This window comes from Didymella exigua (genome assembly GCF_010094145.1).
Source record: "Didymella exigua CBS 183.55 unplaced genomic scaffold M421scaffold_6, whole genome shotgun sequence".
In the NCBI taxonomy this organism is placed as follows: Eukaryota; Fungi; Ascomycota; class Dothideomycetes; order Pleosporales; family Didymellaceae; genus Didymella; species Didymella exigua.
In genome coordinates, this window is record NW_022984780.1 from 810,815 (window position 1) to 833,697 (window position 22,883).

Genomic DNA, 22,883 nt, shown 5'->3' on the forward strand with positions numbered 1-22,883 from the left:
TCGCATTGTGAAGTCTTGGCACATGCGGCGCAGCGAACAAGCCGCGAGGGCGCAAATCGAATTGCCGACCGGTGATCTGAGCAAGCCCCACTTGTCGCGACGCTCCCCGGATAGCCCCGACCAATCGTTGCTAGGCGCCCTGAAAGCTATCCTACGTCACTGGGAGTTTGCGAACTCTGACGGATTGTGAGCGCTGTTTTCGCGTTCAAAATTCGCGATTCGAAATAATCAGTGACGTGTAGGAGACTTTGATGGCAAACGACTCGCACCAGGTCGTTAAGTCGCGCAAAGCCTCTGCTGACAATGCTTGTACCGAGTGGTGTCGGCTTGGCGCAACATTTTTCGTATTACCCTACGTGGCGCCTCCGAAACTTGCGGCGGCGTTGTCACGGCAACTTTCCGAATCAATGTGACGAAATTATTTCTGCGCCTTTCACCTCCCCGAGCACACGTACGAGTCGGCAGAACGATGTGATCAATTGTTTGTCGGCGGAGCAAGCGCTAATGGGTGCTACTGCGCCAGTCTAAGACTTGATATACTCAGAGCGCAACATGAACGGGAAAGCTGGGGCTCCACAGATAAGTCCCACGGGGAGCTTTCCCCACACTCATAGAAGTGCGGATCCCCTCACATGATTCGTGCCGCTGAACCTGCCTTCGTGAGATCCACATACTGTGTATAAAGGTATCGTCATGCCTCGCTTCGAGTCACAAGACAGCTGCGCACCTCTCGCAATTGACACCTCTGCTGTCCGACGGTACCTCAAGGCTTCAGGGCATTTGGCGTATCTCTCAGATCCTCGTCAATATGGACCAGATCCACAAGCTCAATGTTGTGCACCGTTATGAGAAGCGCAGCCTTCTCATTGCGTAAGAGGACTCTCTGCTGCATTTCGGTGCTGTACTAACGAACGTAGGATCAACTGCATCGCCGGTCTTTCAATCCTGTTCTTCGGCTATGACCAGGGTATGATGGGCGGTGTCAACACTGCATACGATTACTACACCCGCATGGGCTTCGGCCATCGAGGACCGAATGGAGAGGCTGTTGTTGACCACGCCCTGCTTCAAGGAGGGATTGTCTCTGTCTACTACCTTGGCACTCTGGTCGGCTGTTTGATTGGTGGTTCCATTGGCGACCGCTATGGACGTATCAAGACTATATTCGTCGGCGCAGCAGTTGCTACCGTCGGTGCGTGTCTGCAATGTTCGGCCATGAACCACGAGTGGATGATCTGCGCACGTTTGGTCAATGGCTGGGGCACGGGCATTCTCAACTCTATCATCCCTGTCTGGGCTACCGAAACTGCTGAACATACCTCGCGTGGCCAATTCATTGCTATCGAGTTCACTCTAAATATCTTCGGTGTTGTCATTGCATACTGGCTTGAGTACGCATGCTCCTTCTACGGCGACGGCACCTCGTCCTTCATCTGGCGCTTCCCGATCGCATTTCAGATCCCCATGCTCATGATACTCATGGCTGGCGTGCTTTTCTTCCCAGAGTCTCCGAGTCCGTATTCCTCGAGGTATTACAATCACAGGAAGCTAACAGATCCACAGGATGGCTTATCAAGGTTGGACGCGAGGCTGAGGGACGTTATGTTCTTGCGCGGCTCCGCGGCGACACAGGAGCAGACAAAAAGAAAGCCGAGGCAGAGTTCCAGGATATCGTCGCCTCGTGCGAGCTCGAGCGTTCCAACTTCCGTAAGCAGAGTTACTTCCACATGCTTTTCGGCATTGGTTCCGGCAAGTTGCATACCGGAAGACGTGTACAGCTTGTCGTCTGGCTTCAGATCATGCAGGAGTGGGTCGGCATCGCTGGTGTCACAATATACGCGCCTACCATCTTCGGAATTGCAGGCATGAGTCCCGCAAAGCGGCAATGGATCTCGGGTCTCAACAACATCTTCTACATGTTCGCCACACTTATCTGCGTCTTCACGCTCGATCGCATCGGCCGGCGTTGGACTCTTTACTGGGGATCCGTTGGGCAGGGCATCGCGATGGCTCTTGCCGGAGCGTTCTCATATCTCGGCCAGCAAGCAACAGATAGTGGCAAGGTTGCCTCGTACGGTAACGCAGCTGTGTCCATGGTGTTCATCTTCACTGCCATCTTCGGCGCGACCTGGCTCACTGTGCCGTGGATTTACCCGGCGGAAGTGTTTCCACTCGAAGTCCGAGCCAAGGGAAATGCTTGGGGTGTTGTGGGATGGTCTATCGGCAATGGTTGGCTGACTTTACTCTGTCCCATCATGTTCGAGGCGCTTGGCGAGAAGACACTGTACATATTTGCAGCCTGCAACGCGATTACTCTCCCTATGGTATGGGCGTTGTATCCAGAGACAAATCAGCGCACTCTTGAGGAGATCGATCTGCTGTTCGCTTCCGACAGCATATGGAACTGGGAGGCGGAGAAGAATTTCAAGATTCTGCACGATCAGATCAGATACGAAAACGGCAACGACTCCAGGGACGATGTTGAGTCGGTGTCGCAGAGGAAGGGCAGCGTTGTGAGGGATATGAGTCTGCATGTTGAAGACAGTAAGCTGCGAGATGTTTAAGCCTTGTCTTTGTCATGCTTCACGCGCAGTACTTTTGCTGTATTAATGTGACCAACAGAGCATTGCTTCTACATCTTCAGCATATCTTCAACTTCGCAATAACGTTATATGTGAGCAATCTCGGTGGATATTTTCATCCACTTATGACTCTGCTCCGCATCACATGTGCTCTGTAGATGGATCTCAATCGCACAGCCGAATTCTAGATCTTGTCACCATAGACTTAACATGCTGTACATACGATCGACATGGCCAAACGTGGGTGCCGACCCTAAGCAAATTGTTGTCCCAACCAAGTTCCTCCAACCATGGTAAGAAGCCGATTGGGAATTGATTTCGTGAACTATGAATATACCTTTACAACAGCGTGGAAGTGAAGCGACGCGCCAGCAATGCGACCATCGTTGCGACGGCGGAGGCGAAGCGATGGGCCTTCCGCTTTCCGGCGACAATTGAGAGCAAACCAGTCATCTGGTCCTGAGACTGATGGCTTTGTTCAAGGCGCAAACAAAGCACTCGTTATCGACGGCTTTGGGAACGCGACGAGCTGGGTGCCGGACTTTGTTGGGCTCGAGGCGGGTACTGGGTCGATCGCGACCTCCTTCCTCTGGCGAAGCATTCTTTTTAATTAGGAATTGTACATTCTCCATATGAGGTGTCACTCTCTCCGTCACTCTCGCCGTTTGCTGATTGTTACGTCACGAACCTCCACTAGCGTGGGTTGCCATCTCGCGCGACGCTTCTTCGACCTTCCTTTCACTGTCCTCATCCCCTACAGATATCACATCACATACCCACCAAAACAATCCGGTCATCAGCTTTGGACAAGACCCCAAAATCAGCGGATAGGAGCTGAGGAGTCTTGCGCCCCATCCCTCAGCTTTAACACTCAGCCATAAGACACAAAAGACACTATGCTCCACCCAGGACATTGCTACCGTACGCCAGCAACCTTTTCAGCGTAAATGTATGCGCTACATTATGCTTCTTATGCGGAAACTCACTCACAATCTTGCTTTCACCTCAATAGAGCTCGCCCGCACTGATCATCCTTCACCGTGAACACTGTCCTTATTGTCGAGACCTGCTTGGTCTACACAATGAGTCTCACGGAAGAACTTTAGCGCCGGCGCACACTTACAGCTACCTTATCTCGCCCACACTTCACTCGATCGATCCTTCGGCTTGATACCAAACTTTCATACCTTTCGACGCTTGCTGCGGCCACGCACCTTTCTCACACTTCTCGAACTTTTGAGCACCGCCTTGTTGTACAGCTCTTCTCACATTGTAGTTTCAATTCCACATTATGAACGCCAACTCTTACCGTGCGATCGCGCCAAAAAGCAACATGAGCGCGCATACCCAGACGTTGAGCGCCCGCACCATCGACAGCTCACCCATCTCCCCTACATCCATCAAGAGCGAGTTTAAATCACCCTCGAATCATCTCGATGATCCCACTTCGAGCGTCCCGTCAGTTGCGCAAGGCAGTCTAGCTGATGACGGTGGCAATACCCACTTCGCTCCTGCCGCGCGTAAGTGAGCCAACACAACAGTCGGGATTAACACACTGACCTCTTTACAGCCAAACTGACTCAAGATGCGAGCTTCGAGGCCGCATCTTCGCCATCTCGGTCACCATGTCTCAAGCTGCGTCTGGCGCCTCGCAGAGCAGAGACGGCATCTCCTCAGACAGAGAGCGTGGAGCCAGCCACCACACTAGAACCCAACATTCGCTCGTCTCCCTCAAATTCTTCCAGTTCCTGTCTCAAGCTGAAGCTGCGCGGCATCCAAGCGGCCATTAAAGAGTCCTCCCACACCACCGGTAGCTCCTTCTCTCTCTCTGATGCCGCGCCCACTCGCAAGCGCACCTCTTCTGAGGCAACATCCGGCGATGACTTTGATACCGACTCAGAGATCGACATTATGCCACCCAGCAGGAAGATCATCAAGTCTACTGTCGAGCAGCCGGTAAAGCGCACCGCCTGGCGCAAAGCTAAGAAGGTGAAGACGATCGCCAAGAACAGCGACTACGAGGACGACGCTGTGTTCGATGCAGCTGACGAGGACAGCTCACCCACTTCTCCGCCCGACAGCAAGCTCGTCCTCTCCAGCAATGTTCTCAAGCGCTCTGAGCGCATGCTGGACCTCACCAATCCCGACCATGCAAAGCTCATCGCCGCCGCTACAAAGGCTGGACCAGATTACTACAGCAGCGACGCTGATGAGCTGCCTGGTAACGTCAAGGAGACAAACAAGCCTCACCTCTTCCGCAACGTGAAGTGGGGCTTCCTAGCAACCGACCACTCGAATCCCTCAGACTTTACCACCGAGCCTGAGTTGTGAGTCTTTCTTACCTTCCACTCGAGCAGGTCGCTGACACTCACAGCACGCAATTTGTACCGGGCCGCTTCGAGCGCCTACCCGACGGCACCGCCTCTGACCAAAAGCACAAGCTAATCATCAAGCTTACCGACAAACAACACCGCCAGCGCATCTTTCTCAACCCACCGCCTCGAGACTGGAACAACCAGGAGGCCATCACTGCGCTCAACAAGCGCACCGTGCAACAGATCCGCCGCAACACCAGCGTGAGGTTCAGGGAGGTGGTCGAGCCGTACATCAAGGAGGAGAGAGTATGGATTCTTGCCCATTTGACGGACGGGAAGCCTACAGGTGGATGGAAGAGGTTTGTCGACGCCTTCAACAGGGAGTTTGAGGGCAAGACAATGGATGGGTGCAAGGTAGTGAGGCCGAAGAGGAGCCACTCGAGCTTGACCAAGGAGGTTGAGCGGTTTGGGACTATGTACGCGAATGGTGTTGTGCCGAAAACAGTGTCGCAGACCAAGGGCAGGACAAAGGGTAGGAAGTGAAGAAGTGAATTTGTGTGAAGGTGTTGGAGACTTGGATACACGTTGAGATGTCTGGATATGTGTAAGCAGCTGGACTGCCTTGCTCCACGATAATAAGAAGACATCGATTCTTCACCACTGCAATAAATGTTTAGATCCACTGTGTTTTTGACAGCGTCTTTGTGGGACCTTCACTTACCAAGGACCTCCTGCCGCTTCCGAAGTTGGGGCAATTTCTCACCTAACAGATTCGTAGGTACCGTGAAATTCTTAGTCAAGGTAAACTTACCTCAGAGTTGTGCCGATGGCCTCAATACCGAGGAGACGTGTTTATTAATCAGTGTCTCTGACACGGATCAAGTATATCGCAGTAGGAACCTTACAAAGCTGTCGCCTTCAAATCTCGCCATTGATCTCAATGAGACGGGGGATGGGCCACCAAATGCCTTCTAAAACATTCCATGAGACATAGACGTTGTCGTTCATTAAATCCGGTGGTGCACCAGCCCGGCTTGGCGCAGATGCAACTACTAGGTTACACCTAAAAGGGCTCCTGCAAAGCTTATATTAACTTTGACTGTCTGCTACTTCTAAATTTAAATACACAGTAGGCACTATGCCTTTGCGTAGAGATAAGGCGCGTTACTTATCAAGAGGGCACAGTTAAGATGCATGTCTACTTTCTTTCACCTCTCAGCCACGACAGCTAAGATCGTGAATTACTACATTGTGCACACCACTGACTAAGCAAGCTTTTATAGGGTGAAGCTTAGACATTGCGCATTTAAAGTTTTCTGTGTTGCAAATAGCATAGCGCGGCAACATCTGCAGGAACAGCCCAGCTACTCGTCGAGAGGGGCAGGTCCACAAGTCTTCACTGCTTGTCTCTCGGAAGATCGGCGGCATCTGGCGACACGCACAACGCCTACACATAGCGTTGTCGAAAGGGCAACGCAGCTGCCTGAGCCATGTTGCCAATCTAGGACTGGAACATTGCACACCTGAGAAATTGGAGTTTGATGTGATCTTTGACCTGACTGTCGCTGGTCCGCAGCTTACGAAGAACCAAGGTGGTCGAAGGCCCTAAACAAGGGACAACGTCGCATGCTGCCCTCCTGACCCGCGTTCCCAGCAACACGTTCGGTTCAAGCCACTGATATGCCATCCTGATTCTGTGCAGGATCTGAGGCCAATCTACGATCTATGCGCATCGTTATCGACGCGGTGTCCAGGCTGCTTAAAATTCTTGGAGGAAGATGAGTATCGTTGCATAGTATACCCGGATGCGCAAGTCGTATCAGCAAGATCTTCTGCCCGGCGCGGAGGTGCTCACCAGAAGAAAACGACACAGCCTTGCACTGACTCTTGCGTCTTCGTATTTGCGGCTTGGTGCCACACCGTGGCTCAACAGTCAACTTCGGACACTTATCTACCGGCCATATATCAGGCGAGAGTTTTCGAAGAATTACGATACTCGTCCCACGGAAATTTTGTCAAGTCTTGGGATAAGATGGCTCGAGCTGTGCTTTGGCAAGTCTCTGGAGGCAACAAGCTTTCGTAAAGAGCTTCCTGCTGGCGACTCAATATCTGCTCCAATACTCGACTATGCAGCAGGTGTTCGATGGAGTAAACAGGCTGGCGCGAAGTTGGGCTGGAGTTCGCTGAAGCGATCGGCTGGTGTTTGCATGCGAGGGACCGAGGTGACGACAGCTGGAGGAACGACTTACTGCAACATGTTGTTTTGCCCTTGGACTCTTGTCATAAACAAGTGTCGCAAAGACATCCGTCTGTTTGAGTGCCACCGGCTTCTTATCAAGAAAGACCCATATCACGCCCAAAGCGGCTAGTGCTGACGTCACCGGTATTCGTGAGCTGCGAAAAGTCGAAGAACCTGTGCGACAGAGAGCCACAGCAGCAAACGAATTCAAAGGCAGTCAGTCGTTTACAGGCACGTTCTCGCCGTGATTCAAATTCACAGACATTCGTATCATCACTGCGTAGCCAAGCCACACTCACCATCAAGACACTGCGGCTGCACAAGGTGACTCAACACCCCACCAAAACCGAAGACGACCACAAAGACAGCAGCATTACCATCACCATGCCTCCCAGAATCCATATCATCCGACATGCGCAAGGCGAACACAATGCCACTGTAAGTCACAGGTCCATAAGTCCTGTACCTCGAAGATCTCACACCACTACAGCGCAACTATTCGATCCGCGACGCACTCCTAACCCCAAAAGGGAAAGGGCAATGCAGCACTCTCCAATCCGCCTTCAAGTACCACAACGAAATCGACATTGTATTCTCATCACCCCTGCGACGAACCATACAAACTGCATCTTTGAGTCTGGGCCCAGCACTAGCTCGGAAAGAGGTGCCTTTCGTGCTTCTGCCGCCGTTGCAAGAGGTTAGCAACAGTGGGTGCGATGTTGGGCTTGCAGATACCGCAGATGATGTAAGGCGGATATTGCCAACACTATTTGCGGAGGGCGAGCTGCCCTTTGACTACAATAAGATCGATGCTTCACACGTGACCAAAGGGTGGAATAGCAAGGTATTGCGAAGCATTGTGGGGGCCGTCACATGACAGCTGACATGTAAACAGCAAGGATACTGGGCGTACGAGCGAGATGCCATATCAAAACGAGCTGCGGACTTGAGAAGCTTCTTATTGCATCGAACAGAGAAACAGGTGCGTGCCTATGCTCAGATCCTTCTGCAAGTCAAGCTAACGGAACAGGTCGTTCTCGTCACTCATGGCGCATTCGCTCACTTCCTTACCGAAGATTGGGACGTCGAAGACCCCATGATCGGTACAGCGTGGTTGAATTGTAGGTAAAGATACTGAACACATGCCAGGTGGTACTGAGTCTGCTAGGTGAACACCGGGTGTTTGATTTCACATCTGAGTCGACTGCCGCAGATGCTCACTTGCACGAGACAGATGAGAGCAGATCATCAAGAGGCGTTGAAAGGAGGGAGTACGACCCTCATGTGCTCGACGAGCTGATCAAGGTGTCCTCGAAGGAGAGTCAGAGCTAGAACATGCACTGGAGGTGTCCGTACTACCTCCTCGATCATCTTCAGCAAGTTGCAGGGTGACTGAGCAGTTCACGCTGAAGCACGAAATGGCGCATCTAGCGAGGCTGCTGACTTTTCAAAGTATAAGCGTATATCAAGGTACTGTCACAGTACTAAATAGCTGTGGATGTGTTTCTACGGATTTCAATGCTTTGATGCGTGAAGTCGACAGTGATCACCAATTGCGTCTCCAGACCTTGCAAGCCATTCTTACCGGTTTCGTTCCACATACGTGTCAACACCTCCAGACTCCGGCTCCTCTTTGAGCCGTTCAAAATACCTCTCCGTCGAGGTAACCGCCACTCATATCCAGGCCACAATTCGCGCACAACGCCGAGACGGAAGTTCAATCCGCGCAAAGGGCCGATTTCAATGCTCTCTCGCCGAGCAGACGTCCGTTCTAAGGACGTACTAAGCGCCGGTCTGAGGTACACAAGGTCGCGCGACACGCGCCCTATCCTACTCATTCAGACTCGTGGCGATTGGGTCATCTCTGAACCCTCAGGGGCCCTAGCATGCACTCCAGGATGCGCACGGGGTACAGATAAGCATGCAAGCGTCGAGGGCGGCATTTACCATTGTCTTTCAAACAGCTGTGGAGCAATTCCATTACCCTTCCAGAATTCACGCATGGCACGAGCATCACGAACACGATGTCAAAATTTACTGCATGTAGCCTAGGCTTCGGTAGTAGTCGGGCTGTGCCCGACCACTAGCGCGCCGGCAGCTATTCGGCTAAGATTGCTAAGACCCGCCACTGACCGGGATGGCGCACTGATCGAAGGCTTGACTGATCCCGCCGAACCCGAAGATGCTAGGCTTGCGCGGGTAGGGCTGCAGTCGATCTCGTCGGTGGCGTTCTATTTCTATCGTCACTGTCACTGTGCGTCGTTTTTATCTACGTCTGACAGCGCGTCCAACGGATCCGAACGCATAGGTACATCGCAAAGGGTGCATCGTGACGTCACTCATCTCGTACCGCACTCGAAACAAAGGTCCCACGCGTGAGCACTGCACGTCCCTCAGGTGCATATGTGCGCAACGTAAAATTTCGAAAATTTTACGTCAACTGCAGCACACCAAGTGGAGCGCGTCATCCATCGCCGCTGTAGGGGCACGCGATCTTCACTGAGAAGCCTGAGACGCGCACGCCAGAGCAACAACAAAGCGTCTGCACGATGCTGTCGGCTGCGATGCCGAAGTGCGTGTCGTCCCCAGACTTTGCTGCCAGAACGCGTTCAAACCTGTGATCTGGAGAACGTGGAGTTGAGGAGTCTATGATGGAAATGTTTAACACCGTTGAAGGCCAATAAAAATTGGCATTCCTGCGAGGTTGAGCCTCCCGCTTGGCGCAAGGCTTATTCAGATGCAGCTTCAGCGGTGGGCCAACTGCTGCCGCTGTGAATGGCCACCTGGATATGCCCGTTGGTAGCATTCAGCCCCGAGAATTAACCCCGACTCGAGCTACTCAATGCCGCGCCCGGTGATTCTCGGTCACAGCGTCTTGGAGCGCGGAACAGTCTTTGATAGCCATCATTCTATTACACATTTGGGAAGAGTGGCAGATAAGCTGGACGATACAAAACCCAACACATCGCCCCAAAGGCATGAGGATTGCATCGCGACTCTAATCATCAACCGCCCGACTGACAACGGTACGTCGCTATCGACAACCGCTCATCCCGCCGTCCGTTCCAAGGTTTGACTGCGACCTGCACTGCAACTTCTACTTTGAGCCTCGCCTTGACCTAGCTCGCCGCTCAGGAACCGAACTTCAAAACGAGGCCTTTTCCCCGCGTTTTCGACCCTTCCACTCATCCTCTCCGGTATTTCAAAAGTATCCTGACGAGCATCTTTTCAGCATGCAGGAAGCTCAGAGGTCCTACCCGGAGCGTGGCTTCGAGACAGCTCCTACGAACTACCACGCCAGTGACGACATTTCCTCCGAGAGCAAGAAGAGCGACCCCGAGCTCAACATGCCTCTTGACAAGACTGCCACGGTCCAGGAGGGCTCTGAGCGATTCAACCGCCTGGGATGGAAGCGTCTCACCATCTGCTTGATTGTCGAAGCCATTGCCCTTGGCTCCCTCAGTATCCCCAGCGCGTTCGCGAAGCTAGGTATGGTCGCCGGTGTCATCATGTGCCTTGGTCTTGGCTTAATTGCCATCTATACGTCATACGTCGTCGGTCAGGTCAAGATGCGGTACCCGCACGTCAATCATTACTCAGACGCTGTGCAGCTCATCTGGGGTCGCTTCGGATACGAACTGGTCGGTGTCATGTTCGCGCTATTCTTAATCCTGCTTGTCGGATCCCACGCTCTGACCGGCACGATTGCGTTCATCAACATCATCGGCAACTACCAAATCTGCGCGCTGGCCTGGAGCGTGGTCTCTCTGATCATTCTACTGCTCCTCGCTCTTCCTCCTTCCTTTGCCGAATTCGCTATCCTCGGGTACATTGATTTCGTCAGTATCATCGTCGCCATCATGGTCACCATCATTGCGACTGGTGTCCAGGCGCATAACGCACCCGGTGGTCTTGCTGCAGTTCCCTGGTCCGCAATGCCTCCGCCTGGCACCACCTTCTACGAGGCATTTCTGGCAACTACCAACATCATCTTTGCTTACTCTTTCGCTGTGTGCCAGTTCTCGTTTATGTCTGAGATGCATACCCCCACCGACTACGTCAAGTCTATCTGGGCTCTTGGTCTGATTGAGATCTTCATCTACACTATCACCGGAGCTCTCATCTACGCCTTTGTTGGTGTTGACGTCAAGTCTCCTGCCCTCCTATCGGCCGGCGACACCGTCTCGCGCATCGCCTTCGGCATCGCCCTCCCCGTCATCTTCATCTCCGGATCGATCAACGGAACTGTTGTCGGCAGGTACATCATGGACCGCGCGTTCCCTAACTCACCCATCCGCTACGTTAAGGGCCTTCGTGGCTGGGCCGTCTGGATCTGTCTAATCACTATCATCACCATCGTCGGCTGGATCATCGCTGAGGCAATCCCATTCTTCAACGCGCTCCTCGGTCTCATCTCCTCCTTGTTCATCTCGGGTTTCACCTTCTACTTCCCTGCGCTGTTCTGGTTCCAGCTTGTTCGCGAGGGCGGCTGCTTCTCTAGCACGAAGAATATCATGCTGTCTCTTCTCAATGGCGGTGTGTTCATCATGGGTATTGTCATCCTGGGTGCTGGTACATACGCCTCGGTTGAGGATATCATCCACCAGTACACTAGCGGTAATGTCCGCAGCGCTTTCACCTGCTCCGCTATATCCTACACTTAAACATGCATTGGTGCATTTAGCAAGGCGTTTGTTGTTAACAGGACCGTTCAGGAGGACGAGTCGATGCATTTGATTATACTTGCATGAGCGGCGCGATACCAACGCATGTTACATTTTCCGATCACACAGAGTGTATATCATATCATTCATGAACCTTGTGCCCTTTTCACTTCGTACGTGACGGCTCGTGCTACGAACTACGGCCGATTGACAAATAGCACCTGGTTGTAACGAGATGGCCATCTGTATCATGGCGCATAACACTGCGCGCGGTACACAGCTGCAAGCGTCAGCAGCTCACGTCTGTGAGCCGCGGTCAACGAAGATACGACGCTTGCGAGCAGCGCAGAGCATCTTGGGAGGACACTCATCGCGTCCAGCGCCGCGGACTTCCTTTTCTTCGTAATGATGTACAGCGTGGAAATGGGAAGTGCCATGAGCACCAGGATTGACAGCAATAATTGGCGAGTCGGTTGGAAGAATAGTCCCTCGGCATTATTGGCGAAGAGTGGACTTTGGACACTTACAGCACGGCACTCGTGGAGGGTTAAACCATCAAAACGTTTGATGTTTGAAGAAGAAAACAAATATGCCAATCAAGTCCAGGCACTCACCCGCAGGATTTACTTGTGTCGAAAATTGCTTTCATTGGGCGAGGACTCTTACTCAGCCTCCAGCTAACGCCGAGCCTCTGCGCAATTGTGAATGGTTTCCAACGAGTCGAGTCGAGACTACAAATACGTGCGTGCGTGGATAAAACACAACATGCCTTTAGTCTCTCCTGACGAAAAGTACATCCTGTGCAAAGATCGTGTCTGGTCCCTGGGACGTGGAGGAGAAGGAACAATTTTCGAAGGCGCCATTAGCAACCGACTAAAGAAATTTGACTTAACTCAGCTTCGCGACTTGGTGAGAGTAAGCGTCTGCGCGTTCTCGACATGCGCGCCTTCACTGAAATCTCCAGTAGTGGATCTTTGCTCCGAGGAGGTAGATGGTAAAGCGTCGGATCCCTCGATCCACTACTTTTCGCCATCTCGTATCAAGAAGACGGCTGATGTACTGATCGCGGTTACCCCGGTACTGCTTCTTGTTACCCCGATACTGGCCATGTACGAACTGTCGCCCAAGAAGACGAAGAGGGCAACATATGGTGCGATAGGGTTATTGATGGGATTCAGCCTGCTTTCGCGGGTACCATGGCGATTATCAATCAGGCGAGGCGACATGGAACGTTCGCTGCGAGCGCCGCATAACGTGATGTACTCGTCTTCATCGGCTCAACAACGCAGTAGGAATCTGATCTCACTAGAGCAGAGGGTGCAAAGAATAGGATGGACTTTCAAGGGATCAGAGCGAAGGAAATAGAAACCTGGGGTCTGTAGGAAGATGCCCATGTCAAGACCGTCAATTGCGCGACCCCTCGCACTTTCTCAGTTCATGAGTCACGGAGCGATCTCCGCAGCTTCGAAGTGGCTCGACGATCGATCGCCCCTGCACGCCGGATCCGCACCATGACGAGGGGCTTCCCGAGGGAATCAGCAACATATCAACTGCAATATCTCCAGATGCGCTCCCAAAAATCCAGCCGGACGGTGTGACGCATTAGTGAGGCCGCAAGCACTACAATGGTACAGCAAGAGCAGGGACCGAGTTTGCTGATCATTGGCGCGGGTACATTCGGCACATCACTTGCCGTGCACGCGTCGAAAGCCTACAGCGATGCATCGAAAATCACTATAGTTGACCGCTGGTCACCAGATGGACGTGTGCAGGACAAGAATGCCGCAGCAATCGACATCAACCGCATTATCCGTACCGATTATACCTCACCTTTGTACTGCAACCTCGCCAATGAAGCTATCCATTTCTGGTTCTGGGGCATGGAGGTGCAGGGACATTTCCACAAAGCAGGTTGGACAGTCTTTGACGGACCAGACCAGAGTGAAGAGTTCAGATCAGGCGTGCGCAAAACATTCGAAGAGAGAGGATCGAATGTAATCAAGGAAGTCAATGCGAAAGACTTGATCAAGGAGCATGATGTTCTGAGCGGACTCGACAGTAACAAGCTCGGGAAAGGTTACTTCAACCCTGAAGCGGGCTGGGTCGATGCGGCAAGCGCAACCAAGGCATACTTAAGGATCGCGGAAAGTCGGGGCGTCAAGCGAATCACAGGCGAAGTCGAAGAGCTACTACTTCGAGACGATGGCAAGGGGCTAGCTGGTGCGAGGCTGCAGGACGGAACAATATTAAAAGTAGATCAGGTTGTCATTGCAGCTGGTGCCTGGACGAGCAGCTTGCTGTCGCCACTCGAGGACAGACTCAAGATCGCGGCCGTTGATCAAGTCGAACGCCAAGTCACAGCAGTCGGACGACTGTCAGCATACTACGATCTCGGTGAGGAAGAAACAAGACATATGATGGATACCAAGCTACCCATCGTGGTATTCGGTGGCGAGGTCGACATCATCCCACCTTACCACCACTTACCTTCCCTCAAGGTCAATGACATTAAGACTGAGTTCACCAACACTGTTACAACTGCATCCGGCCGTCGAATCACCGCGCCAAGTAAGAGAAACCAGATGGAAGTCCCCGTGAAGCTCGTTCAGGAAAGCGAAAAAGTCATCAAGAACAACATGCCGGAGTGGACTAAGAACCGAAGCCCGGACCGGTGGCGCATGTGCTACGACGCGGTCACACCGACTGAAGACTGGGTGCTGTCACGGCACCCTGATGGCCGATTGGGCAACATGTACGTTGCGGTCGGCGGTAGCTTCCACTCGTATAAGTTTATGCCAAACGCAGGAAAGTACCTATTGAATGTACTGAATGGAGAGAGCAACGGCGACGAGAAGGATCGAGCGTGGAAGTGGAAGAGCGAAAAAGAGCTGAAGCAAAGAGGAGCGAAAGAATTCGGCAACAGCCCCCGCAATGTCAATAGAAGGGAGTTGAGAGACTTCGAGGAGGAGAAGGCGAAATTGTGAAAGACATGATTGTCAATTTACCAACGATCATGTGTAAAGGTCTCGTATTGTTTCCTCGGTGGATCACAAGATAGAGTATACATTACTCCTGATGGTCCCTTTTGCTAGTGACAAACCGCAAACAAACAGCAAAGCCTCTTTTGAAGGTTACTCTCCATTCTTCAACATCTCTGACTTCTCTACCATACCCACAACCATCATTGCGCCGACTCAAAATCATGTCTGACGATGCCAAGACTCTGCTCACCTATCTTGCGACGGAATTCGGCGAATACCAAATTCACAAGCCGAAACCTAGCGTTGAACAGCTTGACGATGTTCGACAGTGGAGGGTTTTCGACATCGAGGTGCTGTTATCAAAGTATAAGCTCAGCAAAGACGAGATTATTCATGAATATCGCGAGAGAATTTGAATGCTTAAATCCTACCGAAGGTACAAGACGAGGGAGATGATTGCAAGGATCAGAGACAAGCACGGAGACGTAGATGGCTGGATGGAGCGAAAGGTCCTTGGAATGTTAAGAGATTGTTCCACTAGGGAGGAAATCGAGATGATGTTGAATGCAAAGATACATGCCGCGAACAAGATGTAGCATACAATTGATCAACAACAGCCTGTCCGATTTTGATTCAGTGGCTCATTTTTCCCGTGTGTGGCTTGTGACACATATCGCGTCATGTCAGAATATGTCGATGTGGGAAGATGATTGCTCGCAATCTCTTGCGTAGCCTACTAACAGTCGTCGACAATGATTGAGAGTCTTGTGGCATTGTCGTGGGTAGGTGTCTTAGGTCATGCTCAACATGAGAAGCGCTTGAGCAAATGAACAACGATCGAAACGAAAGAAACCATAAGATATCGCGATCTAATCTCCCATAAGAAAATCGCATTGTGTTTCCTCCTCATTGAACGATGTCGGAGCCTTTACAGCGTTGCCAACGGGACGTATACGGCTACGGTAAGGGTCAATTGCCGTAACCTACGGCAATTATAGGCAACCATAGCGTCCCGAAACCTACGTAGAATGTATGGCATACGGACAGTAGGCGTAGATAGCCGTGATTGGCGTAGTGCTGCACTATTGCTGTGCTCGTGACAAAGCTAAAAGGCAAAGATAATTAGAAAGTGCTTAGAGTGTGATTTGAACTTGTAAATGTACAAAGAAATGCTATCATTACTGCTATAAAGGTAGGTATTAACACAATAGAGCTAACAGGCTCTATTCCTAGCTTTAGAACCCTAATAATTGTACTTTAAAATAAACACTAAATTTCGGCGTAGTACTGCCGTACTACGCCTCAATCTACAGCTACTTCCTGTATGGCTGCGGCTCAATATAATTACCGCTGCTTACTGTTGCCTACTGCAGTACACCGTAGCCGTAGATTCCAGTACTACCTCCAGTTGGCAACGCTGAGTCTTACATAATGAAGAGCGGTTATGGCTACAGATCCACCACCAGCTGCTTCTCGCCGCTACCAGGCTTCAATCCAATACTATGGTTTGGTTGAACGAAGCTACGCTCTATCTTCGGTTCAGCTCTCATTTCCGTACATACCCAGTTTTCCGGGGACAGCGCACGCACAAAGAGGTAGTGGTGTTTCGAAACAATTATGTTCCTGCTCTCATGTGGGCTCTAAAGCAAAAGTAGTTGAGAAAGCTTGAAATCCGCGACAAATTCGAGATCCTATATCTTAGCATCACCAAAAAGAGCCTGGAAGACTACGGGAAGCAGCAGATGACACCCAGCGGATACGCGTACGAAGTTCCGTTCGATGATGGCAATGAGAAACTTCAGCAGATCCTCAATGCAATGGTCGAGCAACAGTATTCAGTGCTGCCATCAGACTCTCGAGAGATTGCTAGAACCGCTGTGAGTGAGCGGCATCAAGCATCCAGGAAGGGTCAAAGTGCTCTTGCTCCCACTGCTAAATTGGCTACGCGACGGAGTACGAGAATAAGGGCGGCGATCTCTCTAGAAGGAGATGATACCGTCTTCAATATGCCCAGATCTACGATTGATGCAGACTCGGATGAGGGCGTACATTTGCCAAAAGACGACAACGAGATCTTCTCCGTAACTAAAAGCAACACCACGGAGGCTCGCTTCAATATAAAACTGTTCAATTGGCAGAACCCATACTTACAGGTCGATATGATGCCCGATTATAGACCGAGATCGGCCACTGAGGATGATGCAACATACGTTCACCTTAACGCGGATGACCATGTCGTCCCGAATCCAGTCGAAGGCAAGAAATGGATCAGATCGAGTCAGGATTGGCACTCATGGAAAAGGGACGAAGAAGTCTGGACGTTCAAGGCCCGCTTTCGAGTTTTTCGCACCGATATTAATAGATATAAAGCACGGTCTGAATAGCCGGCTGAGACTTAGATCCCAGTCAATCCCAACGATCGTCACTGAAGAACTTGGTACAACAGAAAACTGCGATCGTTCAACAGGGACCACAACTCCATGTACGAGCCAAGTATCAAGAGATCGCCGTGGTCCAACACAGAGAAAAGCAAAATATATGGCATCATCAACAAGCGGTGCAGGGACCATGGCGTGCAAGAGTTTCCGCCGAAGGGCCAGAGTTTCAGAGACTTTGTCTCACGTATAACTGTTGCTGCAAACGTAGCCGCTGTATATCGATGGAAAACTGCGCTGAGTTGCTTGCTAGCTAGGAGGCGACCATATATACATGCCCTGAGACGTGCTAGTCCAAGGTAGTCAACGGAGGTGACGATCGAGGCCTGTCGGACCGACTTGCATCGCAACAATAACGGACAGCATTAACAGCGACTATCAGAAACATGATACAAGTACGTTACGGTCTGTTGGCGCCGTGGATGTTCAAATATCCCGTGACCCTCTTATAAGGCAATTTAAACAACGAGTCTACAAGATGCGAGAGCAGATCGGTGGGGGGAAATTTTCCCACATAGTGAGATATAACCCGTGCAAGCAATCGAGATCGCAGATGTGTCTGAGGAGGTTATAGAAACCGACGAGGTGGATAGTAATGGAACCGGTGGCGACGTTATGGTCGCTGATGCGGCAGAGAAGGGGAAATCCGATGACTGGCCATCATCCTAAGCTCCTGATCTTTGCTAGTGGACCTAGGAAGTAGTTGGAGTAGGACTTCTCTATTTAGAAAGACGATACGCTAAAGACATATTCAAGACAACGCTTGCTTATTGCAGGAAACGAACTACCACTTCTTCCTCACTGACCCCGTGCTTAATCTTGCCGACATTGCCCAACCCTTTAAAGTGACACACATATCCACTGCCAGAAAATCCATAGTCAAGAGTTGTACCAGGTAGCCGCCATTCAATAAAATTAGAGTCTGCGTGATCGTTGCTTTGATGCTTTTCCATGGCATCAATTCGCAGTGCAGTGGTGATACTAAGACCTAATGCTCTACCGATCGGACCCGTCGGCTGGTTGATTGCACCCCCAGTGACCTGATCGAAATGAAGTACGCCAAGGACCTCATTAGCTCAATTCATTGTTGTCCAGGGAACAGACATACCGTTTGTTGTAACAGAATAGTCTCTTGTTGTCTCTAATCGCAAGTTGACGCCCAAGATGCCGATCGCTGCGGGCAAAATTGGTGCGCCACCACTTCTGGCCAGCCAGGCCTTTGCGCAGGTGGAAATCTGCTTGATGCTTCACAAACATGTCGACGGTGCTGACGATGAATGCATCGTCAATATTGGATAAGCGAAAGCAAAGTAGCAATACTCCGGAGCTCGGCGCTCATAGCTCGGGGAAGTCGTGGCTAGGATCAACTCCGGTGGGCCTACACTTAATGCTCCAGTGCTTGCCTATCTCACAAACACAATGTCCTGTACACTTGCCATGTGATAAGGTAATCGATCAACATCAGGTTCAAGAGAAATCCCGACGGCAATGTTTCGACTTTTACATCACCTACGCATTTCAAGAATAGCTAAGACAACTGAATTACAACACAGACGTTACGATAACGGGAATTACCCATTTCTACATCTGGCAAGATCCAGATAAATGTATGATACCTATAGATCGACTATAGAAGCACTGGGCTGAGATCCCGACCGAGACTCACTCTCACGCATGGACAAGGGATGGTGGTTTGCCGTGGGAGATGAACGTTATCTTCAGTAAGCCTGAGGTAGGCACGAATAATCACCTTGCACGATGGATGATTTTCCAAGCCGGAGTTAGACGTGGTCCCAGATGATCTAGGCTGGGTAGAGAAGTACAATAGTGCCCTTAGGGCTCTGATCGATCACGATCACTGCTTCGAGGCATATAATACGCTGACGAAAGGACCGTCACGTCTCAACACTACAATGTCCATAGTCAAAGAAATTGAAAGAATGACTTAAATCAAGGAGTCTGTCTATGGCGAGAATATGATTGGCCGTCTACAACGTACTTCAATAAATTGTTCCCTTTTGTTTGAGCTGTTGTTGCTCTCTACGTATGTGTTTGGCTCAACCCGCGTTGCAATGTCTCATAAATATGCAGTGTGCATCGGAACACCCTCATTGGTTGTCACGCTATCAGAGTGAACCAACCTCATAGGCAATAACTAATTGGAATCTGCCGCAGAGAATAAGCCTTGTATAAGTAGCCTATTCAGGGGCGTAAGTGTAGTTTCTTCATTTTGCCACTTTTTATCTATAAATGATATTTACTGGACTTAGTGAGCCAGATGCATGCATGATCTGGGGACACCGCATTGTGGAGTGCCGCAAGAGGTCGACGACGTCGGGTTTCAGGTATCGATAGTTGAAATGTGGTACAGGACTCCGTGTACTACTTCAAGTGTCGAACTATCACGGACATAGTCAGTAAGAAGCCAGGCTAGAAGAATGGTCACTTTGCAAGCTGACCGTGCAGAATGTCGTTGCGGATTCGAAGGATGGGCGCCACTCAACAATCTGGGTTACCAGATGCCGGCCCAGCCTCTTTGTAACATTAATGCTGTAATGAATCCATGCATCGAGTTACTGGGCTTGTCACAAGCAAAGAAGGGCGTCTGTATTTCATCTAAGGTAGCTTTTCGATGCCCCGTTACGGTCAACGTTAGCTCCTGTCCGCTCTCCTCACCTACGTAGTGTTCTGCCAAACGTCGACAAGAGATGGACAGAGCGATGCCAACGAGTAGAGCCACTCGTCCCGTGACGATATTCATGTCGAAGTGGTGCTGATGCGTGACACATGCTCGACTGTGTCTTCGATTGCTTGGCAGCACGGGCCCGACTTCGGCTGAGCGTCAGCGAGCGCGTCATCCTTGATGACACCTCAGAAGAAAGACGGTGTACGGCATCAAGCAATTTTTGCACCTGCTCATTGGAAGGAAAGCTGGTGTTACTGACGGCGCTTTGGTAGCATGCTGATGGATGTCGTGATGAGAAAGCAAAAAATCGCTATTTACCGGTACCTACCGGTAAGTAGGTACAGTACCTAGCGTGGCGATAAATCCATTTCCACCTTTCGCGTTTGTAGCATGCTTCCTCATCTACCTACTCAGAGCGGTGAAGACACCTTGGTCACGCCCAAAACCATTCATCATCACGATTTGATAGGCCTTGTCATTCGACATTGATGCAACTTTGTTCGTTGTGCTGGCAGGTGGCCTTGCTGAGACCCTCAGCCTTATGGCGTTCTCCACAGCCCTATGTACTTACAGCAGGACTCTTACGTGCGTCATGCAGCTGTCATCAGCTTGAACAAGAATACAGGAAATGGTCGAGTGCCCGGCATGAAGCTGCTGACTCTAATTTTCCAGACGCGCTTCTGTTCCGAGGTAGTGCTTACCTAGCCCGGCACTTCAGCCAACGGCAACATAGTGTTACCAAATCAGCACAATGCAGCATGTCTGGCCTCACATTAGGCCTGGCTTCGCTCCAACGCCGCAAGCCTTACGCCGAGTCTCTTGGTGGAGGATCACCGGCGCCTGTTTCGATATGACACGCGTCAGCTTCAGACAAGGGAGCGTGACCACGAGTGATGGGTACTACTATAATTTGTTTGGTCTGAGGCTGTAGTTGCGATGCCAAAGTACAAGAAGCACGGCGTCCGTCAGCGTGAGGGAGCTGTGCACAAGCAACTCATCCGTGCTCATGCGCTGTTCTCTTCTGTTACACTGCTGTGTAGAATCTCGCTACGATGCTGTCAGTTTTTACCTTGTGTCTTTCCCTTGCAGCTGTAGCTCTTGCTGGTCACGGTCACTTCAAGCTTGAGCTCACCTGGGGACCCGGATCTCCAGATGGCTACACAAGGGACATGATCTTCATCAATGGCCAATACCCGGGCCCCCTCCTAGAGTTACAGCAAGATGATTGGATAGAGATCGAGGTTGTGAATAGCATGTCATTCAACTCAAGTATTCATTTCCATGGTACGTCTTCCACAATGTCAGAATGATGTGCATAGCTGACTCACTTAGGTATCCATCAAACGAATACGCCCTGGGCGGACGGTGTTCCGGGGCTTACACAACGACAAATTCAACCTGGGAAATCATTCAAGTACAATTGGCATGCCGACCAACACGGCAGCTACTTCTATCACGCACACAGTCGAGGTCAGATTGACGATGGCGCGTATGGCCCTATCATCATCGAGCCCAAAGCTGGTTTATCGAAGCCCTTCGATAAGATCGCCCCTGCACAGGTCGAATTACTTGAAGAAGCTGAAGCCAGTGCAGCTCCTCTCTTGCTCTCTGACTGGCGCCACCGAACGTCAGAAGAAACGTGGGCAGATCAGCTAGCGTCTGGTCTTGAGAGCGCTATCTGTATGGACTCGCTACTCGTCAACGGCAAAGGTGCTGTAGACTGCTGGTCACGAGAAGAAATAACAAAATTCACCAGTCCCGGTATCGCGCCAGTGCTGACACTAGGAGGTCTTGAAATGACTGATAAGGGCTGCTTCCCACCAGCTCTCTTCCAGATTCTTCTCGGTAACAACTCAGTGCTGAATCCTTCAGCTCTGCCACAGTCTGTCTTCGAAGTGTGCACGCCAACTCAGGGTAGTCGTGAAATCATCAAAGTCCCACATGACAGGAAATGGCTTGCACTCAATGTCATTTCCTCAGCCGGCATCGATACTTTCGCGTTCAGCATTGACGAACACCCGCTGTGGGTCTTTGTCGTAGACGGGCACTACATCGAACCCGTCAAGATCGACGTCCTCACGGTCGCGAATGGAGATCGCTACTCTGTATTCGTTGAGCTTACCAATCCTGGCGAAAAGAACGAATTCGGTATTCGCATCGCATCCCTCGCTCTCGCCCAACTCATCGACACCATGGCTGTCTTCTCCTATTCTAAAGGCCATGATGAGTACGAAATCTCTCACGGACCATACACCAACTCCACCGGCTTGCAACTCACGTCAACACCTTACACTGACCGTGCCGGAAATCCGATTTCTGCCAACGTAACTGTGCTAGACCATGCAAGTACCACGCCGTTCCCACCTCAGTTCCCTCAGCCCGCACCCAAGCCAGCGCAGACCTTCTTCCTTACGACTGGCAACGTTGGCAACAGCTACACCTGGGCGCTCAACGCTACTCCATTTTCGCCCGTGATTCTGGACAACGCAGCACCAGTTCTGTACTCCCTCCCAATTCTCGAGAGCGGAGACAACAACATTACCATTGTGACGCAGAACAACACGTGGGTCGATCTCGTCTTCCTCGTTCCAAATCTGCAGCAGCCACCCCACCCCATCCACAAGCACGGCAACAAAGCGTTCATTCTTGGTGCAGGCACCGGCCCATTCCCTGGACGTACGGTAGCCGAAGCTGCTACTGCTCAACCTGAATCGTTCAATCTGGTGAACCCGAGCTACAGGGATGGATTCGTCACGCCACCATCTGCTGATAAGCCGACATGGCTGGCGGTCAGGTATAAGGTCGAGAATCCTGGTGCTTGGCTGTTGCATTGTCATATCCAGAGTCATTTGAATGGGGGTATGGCGGTGATCATATTGGACGGGACGAATGAGTGGCCGTATGTGCCAGATGAGTACAAAAACTGAGGAAGCACGGCTCTTTGCTAGCGCGTCATGTGTAACGAATTATCACAATGTTCG

The 22,883-nt window shown here is 51.1% G+C and overlaps 8 protein-coding genes across 8 annotated transcripts; all 8 read left to right on the plus strand.

Moving 5' to 3' along the window:
• Nucleotides 1-808: 808 nt before the first annotated feature.
• On the plus strand, nucleotides 809-2,564 carry M421DRAFT_57145 (sugar transporter STL1; the record flags this gene model as incomplete). The annotated part of the gene is made up of 3 exons (XM_033595475.1): nucleotides 809-870; nucleotides 918-1,513; nucleotides 1,564-2,564. The coding sequence occupies 3 exons, from the start codon at nucleotides 809-811 to the stop codon at nucleotides 2,562-2,564; spliced, it is 1,659 nt and encodes a 552-aa protein (XP_033451591.1).
• Nucleotides 2,565-3,873: 1,309 nt separating this feature from the next.
• On the plus strand, nucleotides 3,874-5,440 carry M421DRAFT_2843 (uncharacterized protein; the record flags this gene model as incomplete). Its single annotated transcript, XM_033588945.1, has 3 exons — nucleotides 3,874-4,102; nucleotides 4,153-4,909; nucleotides 4,957-5,440. 3 exons carry the CDS (start codon nucleotides 3,874-3,876, stop codon nucleotides 5,438-5,440), a joined length of 1,470 nt encoding a protein of 489 aa, XP_033451592.1.
• A 1,637-nt stretch (nucleotides 5,441-7,077) lies between these two features.
• Nucleotides 7,078-8,544, plus strand: M421DRAFT_345504 (phosphoglycerate mutase family protein). Its single transcript, XM_033589522.1, has 5 exons — nucleotides 7,078-7,574; nucleotides 7,627-7,980; nucleotides 8,032-8,118; nucleotides 8,167-8,257; nucleotides 8,305-8,544. The coding sequence occupies exons 1-5, from the start codon at nucleotides 7,521-7,523 to the stop codon at nucleotides 8,466-8,468; spliced, it is 750 nt and encodes a 249-aa protein (XP_033451593.1). The 5' UTR covers nucleotides 7,078-7,520; the 3' UTR covers nucleotides 8,469-8,544.
• Nucleotides 8,545-10,369: 1,825 nt separating this feature from the next.
• On the plus strand, nucleotides 10,370-11,800 carry M421DRAFT_2845 (uncharacterized protein; the record flags this gene model as incomplete). The annotated part of the gene is made up of 1 exon (XM_033588951.1): nucleotides 10,370-11,800. One exon carries the CDS (start codon nucleotides 10,370-10,372, stop codon nucleotides 11,798-11,800), a length of 1,431 nt encoding a protein of 476 aa, XP_033451594.1.
• A 556-nt stretch (nucleotides 11,801-12,356) lies between these two features.
• M421DRAFT_345412 (uncharacterized protein) lies at nucleotides 12,357-13,295 on the plus strand. Its single transcript, XM_033589521.1, has one exon. It carries the CDS (start codon nucleotides 12,506-12,508, stop codon nucleotides 13,163-13,165), a length of 660 nt encoding a protein of 219 aa, XP_033451595.1. The 5' UTR covers nucleotides 12,357-12,505; the 3' UTR covers nucleotides 13,166-13,295.
• A 130-nt stretch (nucleotides 13,296-13,425) lies between these two features.
• On the plus strand, nucleotides 13,426-14,784 carry M421DRAFT_56602 (fructosyl amino acid oxidase; the record flags this gene model as incomplete). The annotated part of the gene is made up of 1 exon (XM_033595419.1): nucleotides 13,426-14,784. The coding sequence occupies one exon, from the start codon at nucleotides 13,426-13,428 to the stop codon at nucleotides 14,782-14,784; it is 1,359 nt and encodes a 452-aa protein (XP_033451596.1).
• A 1,739-nt stretch (nucleotides 14,785-16,523) lies between these two features.
• On the plus strand, nucleotides 16,524-17,165 carry M421DRAFT_90413 (uncharacterized protein; the record flags this gene model as incomplete). Its single annotated transcript, XM_033597856.1, has 1 exon — nucleotides 16,524-17,165. One exon carries the CDS (start codon nucleotides 16,524-16,526, stop codon nucleotides 17,163-17,165), a length of 642 nt encoding a protein of 213 aa, XP_033451597.1.
• A 3,546-nt stretch (nucleotides 17,166-20,711) lies between these two features.
• M421DRAFT_345557 (multicopper oxidase) lies at nucleotides 20,712-22,876 on the plus strand. The gene is made up of 2 exons (XM_033589523.1): nucleotides 20,712-21,186; nucleotides 21,235-22,876. Exons 1-2 carry the CDS (start codon nucleotides 20,955-20,957, stop codon nucleotides 22,827-22,829), a joined length of 1,827 nt encoding a protein of 608 aa, XP_033451598.1. The 5' UTR covers nucleotides 20,712-20,954; the 3' UTR covers nucleotides 22,830-22,876.
• Nucleotides 22,877-22,883: the final 7 nt, after the last annotated feature.

Excerpts from the sequence above, each read along its gene's own strand:
- M421DRAFT_345412 (XM_033589521.1), top strand. The coding sequence starts at position 12,506 with ATGGTTTCCAACGAGTCGAGTCGAGACTACAAATACGTGCGTGCGTGG.
- M421DRAFT_345504 (XM_033589522.1), top strand. The coding sequence starts at position 7,521 with ATGCCTCCCAGAATCCATATCATCCGACATGCGCAAGGCGAACACAAT. Across the intron at positions 7,575-7,626 it reads AAGGCGAACACAATGCCACT|CGCAACTATTCGATCCGCGA; the intron begins GTAAGTCACAGG and ends ACACCACTACAG. Across the intron at positions 8,119-8,166 it reads TGCATCGAACAGAGAAACAG|GTCGTTCTCGTCACTCATGG; the intron begins GTGCGTGCCTAT and ends CTAACGGAACAG.
- M421DRAFT_345557 (XM_033589523.1), top strand. The coding sequence starts at position 20,955 with ATGCTGTCAGTTTTTACCTTGTGTCTTTCCCTTGCAGCTGTAGCTCTT. Across the intron at positions 21,187-21,234 it reads CTCAAGTATTCATTTCCATG|GTATCCATCAAACGAATACG; the intron begins GTACGTCTTCCA and ends TGACTCACTTAG.